Below are 13711 nucleotides of genomic sequence, written 5' to 3' on the forward strand. Positions count from 1 at the left end.
GTTTTCTTAAAACTGAAACGCAGCTTTAAAATATTTGAGAAACTTTAATCATGTATCACAAGATTTAACTCAAGTTTCTATAAAATGTGCTTTGAAAAAAATTTATGTTCATCAAATCAAATAAAAAATGAATTGAAATTGGATTGCGTTTGTAATTTTTTTTACCCAAGTTTTTTAAAACACTTCTAACTTCTTTTATTTTATTGGCATAATTCTTGCGCGCATTTATATGAAATGATTGATTTCCATCGCGTGCAACACAAGTATAAATAATTTTTTGCAATTATTATCTTACAAACTGTATGGAACTACAAACTGTATTCCTGAATAAAAGACGGGAAAATTTTCAATGGGATTACGATTTGGAGTTAACGTAGTAAAAAAGTGATATACTTGTTCATATTTTAGAATTAATTACATAATACAGCCATATTCAAATGATCAATTCTACGATAATCTCCCAGCTTACTCGCGTTATTAAATATATGCTATTCCTAAAGCAAATATAATGCATAGTGATCAAAAGTCAGTAAACATTTAAAAAATTCCATTTCCGATGCTTTACAGCGCATGGTAATAAAGCAATTAGATCAGAAATACTTAAAACTATATATCTGATTTAAAGAATATTTATTACATACGAATATTTTTTATTGCAGTTTATGTTCACTAGACAGTGCTGTAGCTTGGAGTTTTAAATATATGGCTGCACATTCGAACTATAAATATCAAAAGGGTTAAATATAAAAGCGTTATGCCAACGGTGTTAAGGAACAACATTATTCCTACCCAGCAACAAAGGTAAATATTGAATGTTCAGGTATTCAGTGCAGAATGGAGCATCATTACCATACTGCTTACTTATTCTCAATGCTTGGAGAAAATGGACTAATAAGTTGTCATTTTCGTATAAATAGTTAATCAGATTTTCAGATTTGAAATCCCATGTTTTTTTATTCTGGTGCTAACTTAAGTAACCTATGAAGCAACATGCGTAGAGAAATCTAGTGTCACTGGAAATATAAAATGACACCACGAGAACTAGAAGCGCTGTTTTTGTTACTTACGCGTCTTAGTATTCAAGCAGAGATGGATATTTACCGCTGCCACTTTCAGAATTTATTCTGAAATATTTTGTACTCTTTTTTTTTCCGATGAATCGCTATCTGGCGAACGTAGACTTAATAATAGTAGTAATAATAATAATAATACGTAATGAAATTTGTTATGAATGAAATTTGAAAAATTTTCCTTGTTAAAGCGGCCTTTAGCGACATTTGTAATTTTCTTACTACAGTTTGGGTGATTAAGTTTGCAACTGTGGCTACTAAGCGCGGGGGCCGCTTTAATAAGGAAGTACTTAAAAGTTTTTAGGCTACGATTTTATGCATTTTTGATTTAATTGTATTATTTTATATTTTATAGAAACTGACAAAATACAATTTTTTAAAACTTTACTGACAACTAGATTACCTTATGTTTTGAGATTGAAATAACGTATTAAAACAAATATTCAAATTGTGAATAGAAGCTTCAAGGTAGATTTACGATTTTCAAAAGTTAAATAGAAGGTTAAAGATAAATAGAAGCTTCAAGGTAGATTTTTGATTTCATCAGATTATCTGTAATTGTCTCTTGACTTAGGAGATCATAGTCACGTTTTCAGGCGCCTGGGCGGTTGCCTCATCTTGTGTAAAACTGCATACGGATTCAACCCAGGAAAAAAGAAGTCCTTAAAATCCTGGCTAAAGGACCAAACGTTTTTCACTTTATATTAAAGATTTTTATCTAAAGCACATCACATCTGTTAGACGCTTAGTGTTTTCTCATTCAGTACTTAAAGGCATTTAAGGCAATTTTATACATACTAAATGCATATACGTCTAAGGCAAGAGGTATTCGCGTAACATTTTAAATGACCCGAAATTCTCAAAGTGTTACAAGGAATTCCTTCCAATCGTGTCTGGATCAATATAGAGAAATTTAATCGACAACACTGATTAGGAATTTATAGGGCTTACTGTTTTGTTTGGATATGAAAAAAAATCTAGTAATCAATACAAATTCCCAGCTTTTATTCAGATCGAAAGATCTTTTTATTCAGATAGCATTGAATGAATAGAGTCATATGACTAGCAAAAACCTATGGCTCATTACAAACTGCAATAATAAATATCAGGCAATGAAAACGATAACATATTGCGCTACAAATTTGCGCTGCCTAGTGGATATAACATTCAAGGAATTTTGTATTGTTTCCCTCTGACTTGGATCAATGCTATAATTGTTAAAAATTCAAAAAGATCATGCAATATTAAATAAATCTTTTTACCAGTAATTTATATTTCGAAAATTCTCACAGGAAATATGTTTTGCATCTTCAGGGAAGTGGTAACTGTCTGAAATATTAACAGTTAATTTAAATTTGTAACATGAAATCGAAAAGTCGTTTCAAACTTAGAATCAGCTTGGAAAGTAAACAATCAGTCTTCAAAGTTTAGGTAGAAAATTAATTAATCAAAACTTAACCGGCTTTATGGGAATGGAAAATATATTAAATGTACTTACACGTATATTTTATGATTATTATACGTAATTAATTTTAGTTTAATATAGTATAATTTATTTATTAAAATAATAATTTTATCCTACACAGGAACACAGTCATAGAAAATAACAATTTATACTATTCAGTTTGTCATAAAGAATCTCTTAATCACTATCACAGATCTTTTTAAACTGCAGTAACATTTACTAGAAATAAATGCGTGAATTAAACAATAATGCATATTGTATGATGACACATAAGAACTTTTTAGAAAATTAAAGTTTACAGTGTGATTTTTAGATATCTCGATCGTGATTAGCATCCAAATGAAAAGACTGCCTCATATTTAAATTTTAAGCTAGAAACATAATATAATTTCTTAGAAAATAAAGATTCTTACAATCAGTATGACAGAAAGTTAATAACCTTGAATATCGTAAATCAGTGTTCGTAAAATATTTATAAGCAAGCATTTTAAAATGAACAGTTAATGCATATGGTAACTCAACGTGAAGCAAACAAATATGTATATTTTTATATGCTCTCTCTACATATCTATACAAATTTAATATATCAGTATTGATTTGCTGTTGAAAAATGGAAACAAATAATAAATCTGATTAAAATTTACGGTATTATGGCAAAAGGAATGGAAATAATGTTTAGTGAACTTTAAAATATATTGTTAAATGAAAGAATAATTTTGGAACTCAAAAATTTCAAGAAACAAGCTTTTGAATGTAAATAAAAATGATAGGGTATATTTTGATATATTTCGAAAATTGAATCGCTGTTTTCACGGACAACATTTTTTAACCGAATTACTGAGATTTCAACAAGTATTAACTACCATTAAACATCTTAACAATCACCATCTGAGTAACATGAAAAACATTTGTGTTCTGTAACAGATCTTAAATAGCTCAGCTTTCTTATATTTTCCTTTTTTCGATGCGATAAGAAACGAAACACTATTGCTGTTTTAAAGGGATGCTACTTATCACATTCTAATGAGAATTTTATATCAGATTTTCAGATTAAATTATTTCATAGAATAATTAATAAATAAGAAAATTTTCCTCGGAATAAAAACACATCTGTTGCATACGTGTTTTGAAATTTAGTTCAGAAATGCATAAGATATTGCAAGAAAGCAAAATTTTTCTTATGTATAGATATATATTTTATATATTTATTTATAGAAGTATATATATGTACAATACAGTGAAACAGTTACAAATTAATTAACACCTTAAAATTCAACAATTGTTCATCTTATCACACAGTAACTGCTTTAAAGTTTCCAACACAGCAGCATAGAATCTTTTTTCTTAAAAAAAGTAATACTTTCATTTGAATACTTTTAAGAAAAGCAAAGTAATAATAACATAATAAGAACTACTGTTAATTTCTTAATTTAAAGAATATGATGAAAATTCAGACACTCTCACAATTCCATCTCATTACTGTTTTACTATAATACAAAACACATATTTCAAATTATGATTCAGAATCAAGTTTCTTAGATATAGAAAACTCGTAAAATGTTTACTAAAAAAACTCTTACGTAGGAAATGGATATAACAAGAATAATAAGTACATACATATATTTACAAAAGTAAGTACAAATAAAAAGGTATTATCTTAAAAAAAAAAAAAAAAAAAAAAAAAAAATGCACAGGACAAAGCAACGGCAGAATTGTAATGGTTTCATTTTCTGAATTTGACTTCACTTCCGATTTTGATTGTACAAATTATACAATTTAGTAATAGGATGGATTCTACCTGCCTAAATGAAATTTTTCGAACAGTTAAAACCCGATTTTATGTGTTTATTATTTGACAGAAGAGGTGAACATAAAAAGTTTTTCGAAAAATATGTGGAAATTAATAACCGTAAGTATAAATCTTAATTTTAATAGAATTATAAACTTTAATTGCAAAATTATATTTTTACTAAATTTAGCAACTGATCAATAGCAAAAACAATTAAATTAGATCCATTATAAACTATGAAGAGAAACTAATAACTATGTTCAAATTGGACCCAGTTGCCAGTAGTTGTAATATAAATGCAATATTTATAGAAACATAATTTCTTACAAAATGAATATTAATAGAACAATGAAACTTAATTATAGAAATATAACAACAACAAAATCATAATTCTTTCTTAACTGATGAAGAATTTTGATTTTAAAATAATACATTGTTTAATTAAAACTTTTCTTAAAAATTAATCATTTGCCAAATTTCAGAAAAAAATGGCCACTTACAGGTTCAGCCGTAAGTAAACAGAAGCAAATATGTAATATTCTGATCGACTTAATACTATCTGCGTAATACATTCTAAGAAACGTGATTCATAATTGCAATATAATACGTTTTCACTTTAAAAGAATACTTATATACGCACCCCTGTCAAATTGCAAACAAACTACAATTTCTCTTTAGTTCATTTTAGCATTCATTATCTGAACAACTGTTTTCTATCGGATAAAACAGCAGATTGAATGCCGACTTACTTCATCAAATTCGCGTCACATATTCAAATGCCTTACACTTTTAAAGGTACCATAACATATAAACTGATATATTTCTCATTCATCATGATATACTTTGGTCCAAAAATTTTGAATTAAATGACACATTTTGATTAATACTTTTTTGAAAAAATGTATTGCACATTCATGCATTTTGATTTTCTCCGAGCTGCTTTAACAAAGCGCACAATAACTGTACAAGGCATTATTTACAATAGATTGAAGTAAATATTTGTTTCATTTTTTTCCCTTGGGACAGAAAGGATATCTTGAGCATCAAAGAAGAGTACAAAATGAACAGAATTCATTTGGTTCATGCATAAACTTTGATTTGAAGATAGTGAAATATATTTAGGAAATATTCTGGGTTGCATGAGAGCGCAAAAATATTTATAGCATATAAATAGAAAATTTTAAAGGGAATACGTTTCTGATATGTAACATTTTAGGCATTTCCTTTATAAAACCCCTTTTACTTTCAACAGTGATATTAAACGAAAGAAAAATGCTCCGCGAAACGAGAAACAATATATGCTATTAAGTCATCAAATATAATTTGGCTCTAAATATTAAAGTCGGTATGTAAGTAAAAATAACACTGAAATAACACAGAAGTAAACATCTTTTTTCATATGCTTTAACAAAAGCATAAAGCTCAATGATAGGCAAGGTATTAGTAATGTGATAAAAACGTATCTCAATAAGAAGAAAAATTTCTTCAAAGTAATGTTTCAGTATTAAATGAAACATTTATTTCTTGAAAATCGTTTACTTCAAAAGCATTCAAAATTCAAATTAATAAGATTTCTTTGGGAACGGAAACTAATTAAACTTTCAAAATTAAGTAAAAAATATTTAATATCTGAATCATGCAAAATTTTGATAACTGATGTTTACTGCCCAACCACGGGAAGCGCGATCTTCATCAGCTCAACCGTACCCGTCAACCCTTTTTAATAAATATACTAATCTAAATACTGCACGCATATTTGTGCTCATGATTGCGATTTCCGTGGGAAGACAGTAACGTCATAATATTTGTCATTAATGAATAAACACCAAAGAGTATACTAACGTAAATATCTTCATTTGCTGTTAATATATACATTCTGCATTTTAAACTATAAGGTCTCTGCAATAATAAAAATTTCGCTTCGCATATAATTTTAATATTAAGATAAACCCAAGAATTTCTGGGATTAAAAAATGGTAAATACAATGATAAAAAGTCATTAAAATGCTATTTTAATTAAATCTGAAACCTTCTCTCTCATTTCAATGCAATCACAGTTAATTTAAAAACAAAGCACAGTATTTAAAATACTGAAAGTATAAATTTTCCATAGCTTAAGGTATATATTTAAAATGACTAGAATAATTCTAATCATAATAAATCTCAATTCTGACGTTATGTATTTATATATAATACAATTATGAATTTAGATAAATATGAAACTTGCAATATTAATTACCTATGAATATCATCATCGCATAATGAAATAATGATTTCAAAAGAAAATTCGAAATTATTTTACCAATGAGCATTTAAAATATATGGCATACAAAAATGAATCATTTCTTAAAACATATGAGTCTAATTTACTTACGTTCCGTGGAAAAATAAACACGATAAAAAGGCAAACCAAAATAGATTAAACCAAATATTCGTCATAAACAAACTGTATTCTTTATCCGTTTATTAATAACTATTTGATACGCAAAGAAATGCATTTTAACTTATAATTCGCTTATTTCGATTAAAAAAATTTCTTTTATATTACATAAAACTGGTGTAAGTAAATATCAGTGAAATCAAACAATGAATTAATTCATTGCTCTTAAAACTTCGATATTATATTATTTTGCATAGTTGTTTACCTAAATAAGTGTCATCTAAAAAACTTCATATTCGATGTTATAATATTATGAAAAAAAGGATACAACATTTGCACTGACTTTTACTTTGGTAAATGCAGAAAAAGGTTTAAAAACGAATTCTTTATTTAGAAAAAAATTTTGTGCCACATATGCATAGACATGTACATATATATAAGAGCATTAAAATGAATTTTAGTTCCAGATTATGAACAACTTGACAATATAAAACACGTTTTGCTGCATCTGTAGTATTTAATCCCTTGAACTGTAATAGCATGATTTCTGTACCTCAAAGAGTCTTTATGATACTAATGAATTTCACTGACAATAAATGAATTACAATTAAATGGGGACAATTCTTCAAAGAGAATTTATATTCTTTTATTATCTATTATTTAACAAATTTTTGAAACGCAGAATTGATAAAATTATTTGAGATATTCAAAAAAGAAAACAGTAGGGATAGATTGAATTCTTATTAGAAAGATGAAGCGAATTGATTTATTTAAATTTTAATGAGTCATGCTCGGTAACAAAGAAGTGGAGAGAAATTTTAATACAAATGCAAAATATATTATGGAGGTGACAATTTTCAAGGCTTTTATAAAGGATGACGTTTAAATAATAAAAATATCCTTGTACTGAAGTTATTTTTATCTCTGTATCATTAATTACTTCCCAGTAATAAATATTCACAAATAATTTATTTTATACGAATTGCTTAAAAATAAATTTTTAACAATAATTAAAAATTTATCTTGATTATAGTTATTTATTATCGAAAATTTATCATGCTGGAAAAATGTTTAGATTCAAAGGGTTAAAAACAAATGCAGCATCAAGGAAATTAATAAAAATTGAAGACCATGTAATTACAAAGTACAACTCATTAGATATTCAAATAGAAATATCACATTCCCAATTTTATGACTTTTATTGTTATTTTGGAGTATGTTCACCCACATGGAAAGGAATTTGCAGTTCTCATGCACTTTTATATTGGTTATTGGCACAGTAGTTTTGTAATATTGTGAAAGGGCTTGCATGAGTTTGTAGTAGATCTTGTGCTGGTGACAAGAGTGTGGTAGTGGCAGTAAAAGTGAAAAAACACAGTAGCACACAGAACTATTAAGAGTCACTTAAACGAGAGAAGCACTTAAACCAGTCTCGCTGCTTCTAAAGCCCCTACCGTCACAATGATGCAATATAAAAAATATAAATCTGAAATTCACATCATGCTTACAGTCTCAAGGAATTTTCTTTTTTCTTTTCAGAGCCGGATTATAAAAAAAGAGTGTCAAAGGCGTTCTTAGAATTTAATTAAGTTACTCACATTTGGTGACAGTGAAAATTTGAAAGACTTAATGATTTAATCCTCAATGAATGGCAACTTCAAAGAATTCGAAAAGCGAATATGATTGCTTATAGGTAAGAAGAGATTAAGATGTCTGCTAGCAGATTTTATTTATAAAGCTTTCAAGTATAGTTCTTATAAAATACTCAACTGATAGGGGTCCATTTCTGGGCGCTTTACGCACCATCTATTCATGATTTCTGCTGCTCTAAAAGGAATTTAAAGTTAATGCAAGGCAACAGGTCCCCCAGGGGCAAGACAGTAATCAGTAATCTTTCGATTCAATTTTTATGAAATTGAAATTAAATTTATATGGTTTGTTGTAAGTATTATATTTATAAATTATATATAATAGAAGAACTTAAAAATAATATGTATTTTGATTTAATAAAAGGAGTTAACATGCAAATGCGCCATTCTATTATTATTTTTGAATTAATGTTTTTTTATTCTGCCTGCATAATGTATAAAATACGGATAGAATTTCAACAGCAATTAATTTGCTCAAATAAATTTGTTCTTTTCACCCAAAGAAATGCATTTGGTTTCAATTGGTTTGCATCTGAAATTTCAGACTTTTGAAATTAAACATATTTATATTTCACTGCTAGAAATGAACAAATATCAGAAGCGAAGAATTAAAGGAACTTATAGAAGCAAAAGAAGCGAAAGAATTTCTTGTTACTGTTATCGTTACATTTATTAATTATTTTATTAAAAATGATTCATATTTTTAAGCTAAATTGTTTAAATTGTGCATCTAACAGAAACTCTTGTGTCCTACATTTTAGATTTGTGTCTGAGTTCAAAATGGCCTTATCAGACCGAAAATTCTTTCATATAATAAGCTGTTCAAGCGACCTTTTTCATTTACGGTGTCAGAGTTTCTTCAAAGCTGAATAGTGCATAGTAGCTGTTTAGGATTGACCAAAAGAAGAATGTCAGATGAATTCGACAATTGAACTCATACTACGGACACAGGAGAGATAGTCCTTTTACATAAAGAGTTGCCCGATATTTTTTTCACAACTATGTATTATCATAAACGTTGCCTATTCTGATAAGGTTACTTCTCGTATAAGAGTAAGAAAAATGTTTGATTATGATTTTTAAAGAAAACACAAAGGAAAAACAAAAAGCAATGATTATGCTTTACGATTAACATTCCGAATCATTTACATTCGCACAGAAGACTTCCTAAGAGTAGATACATTTTCGAAAACAATAAAACAAGTTTTTTCATTCCGGACAAAATAATTTTTCTAGAGATTGATAAGGATTCAGATGTCTTATCTAAAAAAACATGTTCTCTTTCTTGATTCTTCAGTCGAAATGCAAATGATTTACAAAATAATTACAAAACTAATTTTTTAAAAATAAATGAAAATTGCCTACAGAATTCTACTATTTGTTTAAGTGTTAATTGATTTATTACTAATAAATAGTTTAGTTAAAAATTATTAAATTATTAGTTTATTTTTTGACACAATGATTAGATTAAAATAGAGATACAATGTTGATTTATATTTTATTCCCTTAAACTTCGATTGTAACCTGTATTATTAGTTGCTTACAACAAATCTGACGATAGAAGCGGGGGGGGGGGAAAGACGGCACATGAATCAGCGCCTCTTAAAGTATTGAAAATAAACTGTCATTGCACGATACAACAACCACACATGAAAACAAACATTTATAAGCGATTAAAATGCTTTTCCACATGCTGGCAAAGATGATATGAAATTATCTTATTATACTGCCACATAGAATATGGCATATGTAGTATAATTAATATGGAAAAAGTTTAAAATTTAAACTGCAAAATATATTAGATTATGCCATTTTTTAAAACAGCATGCGTATCAGGCAGCAAAATCTTATGCATGATATGGCGATACTTAAGATAAAGAAGTTGCGTGTATGTTAAGAAACATCATCAAAATTACGTAATTTTGGAATTATTCGTTGAAGAAGTATCTTTGCTTATACTCTTAAATTTACTTAAATTTACAAAAATATATGCATGTACATATACATGTATGTAAAAATTCACTGCAGGCAGGAGCATAAAATAATTTTAGAGATATAAGCATAAATAAACACATGAGTCCAATTAATGATTTTGCACGACGTCTCAATCCGGCTCTGAAAATAATATAGTTGTTCAAAATTAATTAAGACTGCTCATCATCACATGTACATTGAGTGAATAAAGTATTTTGCCTACTTTTACTCTATCTCCCAGTTAGTAATTTAATTATATTACAATAATGCATTGACATAGCATTTACATTTACATATGTATATATTTATATGTAGGTAAAAAAATGTATGCTCAAGAAAAATTACAGATAACAATTATTATTATGAGACACAGTTTGCCATACACCGAAATAGGATCTTCATTGTATTTTTTTTTTTTTTTTTTTTTTTTTTTTTTTTTTTTTTTACAGACGCAACACTATTTCCAGAGTAGAGATTCCGAAAAAGTCTAATTTCACTAAAGATGAGGACTCGATTCCACCTCCGCAGCTGTACAAAGTGGTAGAAAGACGTGCGTAGTTTACTGATGACGTTGACATTAAGTTCTCAAATATGCCTTTATATCAAGGCAGCAAAGAGAAATGTAAAATTAAAATTACGAAATTAAAATCTAATTTAGAATTAGTGATAATTCTTACGGATTATATTCACTTAGGCTTTTTAAAATTGTATGAAATGTGAAGAAATATTTCATATTGAAAAGTTTCGGTCTTATTTTTAAGTATTTAATAATATAAAAGTTGGTTTCTTTTAAAAACTTTTATTTGAATACAATCGTCCACTTTTTAAAACGGCTACGCACCGACTGAGAACTGGATTTGTAGGAGCCTGAAGATTTGACTTTACAAATTCTGCCAGATTTCCAATTTAAGCAAGCTAAATTTAAGCAGATTAAAAATTTCGAAGCTAAATTTAAGCAGATCAAAAATTCCGAAGCTAAATTTAAGCAGATTAAAAATTCAAAATCATTTGCTGAATTTCATTAAAAAAATTAATTTCTTGAATAGTCATAGAAATTTCGCCAAATTAAATATAATAATTACCTGAAATTCCTATCAAAAAGGGTTAAAAAAGAAATTAAATAAAATGCAACTGATAAAAAATTTTAACTTTTAACTTCGGAATAAAACTATTGATAAATTTACTTAATCCGGTCTAGAAACATTACAGAACTTATCTTCAATTTTTTTATCAGTCTGGAATATGTGCTTTGAAATATAAATATATATAAATGAAAGGTTATTGACATAGTTATAATTATTTTTGACACAATAATGAGCCTGTTTATAACGATTCCTGATCTTTAATGTATAATTACTTACTTAACTTCGAGTTTTTTGGGAATAGCTCAGTATTAGTATAAATGAATTATCGGGATTTCTAAAGCAGTTTCACAGTCAGTATGTAATATATGGTTATAATAACATAATTAAAATTAATTTGTTATTATTAATAATAAATATGCACTGTATTGTTATAAATACCACAAAAATTCATCTTAACATTAGGAAAATAAGAAATTAGAATCATAAATTACACATAATGCGCGTTTGAAATTAAAGTAATTTGCCGCAGTGCAATATTAAGCAGACTTCAATATGAGACTTTTCCATGTCATTAAGGCGTAGAATGTGCTACACATCAATGTCAAATAAGACATCATATATATCACACGTTAACTGAAGTTGGGACGAATTAATAGTACAAAAAGTTAGAATTGTAACTGAAAGGTAAGTGAAACATTTTATTAAAAATAGTTTACAATGAACTATATACTTAGATGACATTTCAATTTGGAAAATAACATGCGGTCAGGATACTGAATATTCAGCATGCTGATGCCGCTAAAGCATGAAAATTGATGCATATCATGCGTCCAAGGCATTGGATAATAAAATTAGTAGTTTCAGGATAACGGCTCTTTCAAGGCATAAGCAGCCGATCGCCATATCTGTCCGCTTAAGCCGCAGAGATGGAAACAAGACCTACGGACATGAAATGTCTCAGAGGAGCACAGCTTTTGCATTTTCCCGATGAAAGAGAGAGAAAATCGATGCATCGACATTAGAGACATCAACAGATTTAAAGCATTTTTTTTTTCACCAGAGTGAAGACTTTGTTTGAAGAACATCGTGTTGTGTGGGGGTGAATGAAAAAATGTTAATTATTCTCATAGTGGAATAACGTTTCGTCAAATGAGCAAATGCCGGAAGAACAGCTTTTATTTTTGTTTGGACGCACGACAACAAGGCCGCCCGCCGAGCACGGTTTCGTGCGCTTCTTCTGCCCAACCCAGCCGGTCGGTACCACGCAATTTGGATACACACATCCGAACTGGCTGGGTCGACCTCAGGAATGATACTTCTTCAGTGAGTTCAGAATGGACCGCATTTACTGAACGGGAATGTTCTCGTCGTTTCGGACTTCGGACTTCAACTTGACGAACTCTCTCGCTACCTCGTCGTTGGTGCGCTGGGAAAGGATGCGCAGGACGGTCCATCCCGTCTCGTCCATGTTAACACGGCGGCCGAGTGGCAACCAGCAAGCGCAGCTGCCTTGCTCGATAATGTCCCGCAGCTGCATCACTGCCACGCCGACGAGACGGTCCTCGCGGGCGAAGCAGTAATCTTTAACACAGATATGTAGTTCAAAAGAGGAAGGCTCTTCTTCATTCCCAATAATACTGCAAGAGAAGTAAATAAACTAAATAAACAAATGAAGAAACAACATTGAGTTACAATAACAACGGCGAGAATATAATCATGAAAGGAAATAGGCGAGAGTGAGTTTACCGAGTTTTCACGCTGGATAATTCCCAAAATATATTACAGTGAAACCACGGATATATTTGAGTTCATGCTGGCCGCAATAACCAATTAAGTGACTGAATGCCGAAACATATCTTATTTTCTACAGTAATTTGAAAGAGCGCTGTAGAGGATATTGAGCCTAGTTGGTACCTCTGCTCTATTTCAAAGTCTAAAAGAAGGATGACGTCTCTCATTAAGTTTGCATTACTTCAGACTTCAACCGTTTTGCACCGTAGGTGAATTGAATAAGATTGTCATTTGTATCATACTCTCCAAGTAACCAGTGAGAATATGTGAAAGTATACTGGCCATAAAGAATATAGTGCAGTGGCTTACAAATGTGATCGGATACTTTTAATTGTTGTATTCTTCAATGAACATAAAAACTAAAACAAATTAAAACAAGAAGAAAGGATTTTATTTTAATTATATATCAATTCAACATTTTTTTATAGCAAATACATTTTCGATAAGATGAAAATTAAATTCAAAAATCAATATTATTTGTTTAATGAGAAAAAATATTCTTACAAAA

At 28.9% G+C, this 13711-nt stretch overlaps 1 protein-coding gene across 4 annotated transcripts in view; it reads right to left on the reverse strand.

Annotated features, from left to right (window-relative positions):
- Positions 1 to 10728: 10728 nt before the first annotated feature.
- The window catches only part of unc-13 (protein unc13 homolog), a 293041-nt gene continuing 290058 nt past the window's right edge, over positions 10729 to 13711 (reverse strand). For all 4 annotated transcript variants that reach the window (XM_035360008.2, XM_085820232.1, XM_035360007.2 and 1 more), the window contains one exon: positions 10729 to 13049. In XM_035360008.2, coding sequence (XP_035215899.1) covers positions 12758 to 13049 — 292 coding nt within the window. In that variant the 3' untranslated portion in view covers positions 10729 to 12757. The remainder of the gene's footprint in view (positions 13050 to 13711) is intronic.

The sequence above is a fragment of the Stegodyphus dumicola genome, chromosome 7, assembly GCF_044657685.1.
Source record: "Stegodyphus dumicola isolate Sdum_Otavi_A_Nest chromosome 7, ASM4465768v1".
NCBI classification, from domain to species: domain Eukaryota; kingdom Metazoa; phylum Arthropoda; class Arachnida; order Araneae; family Eresidae; genus Stegodyphus; species Stegodyphus dumicola.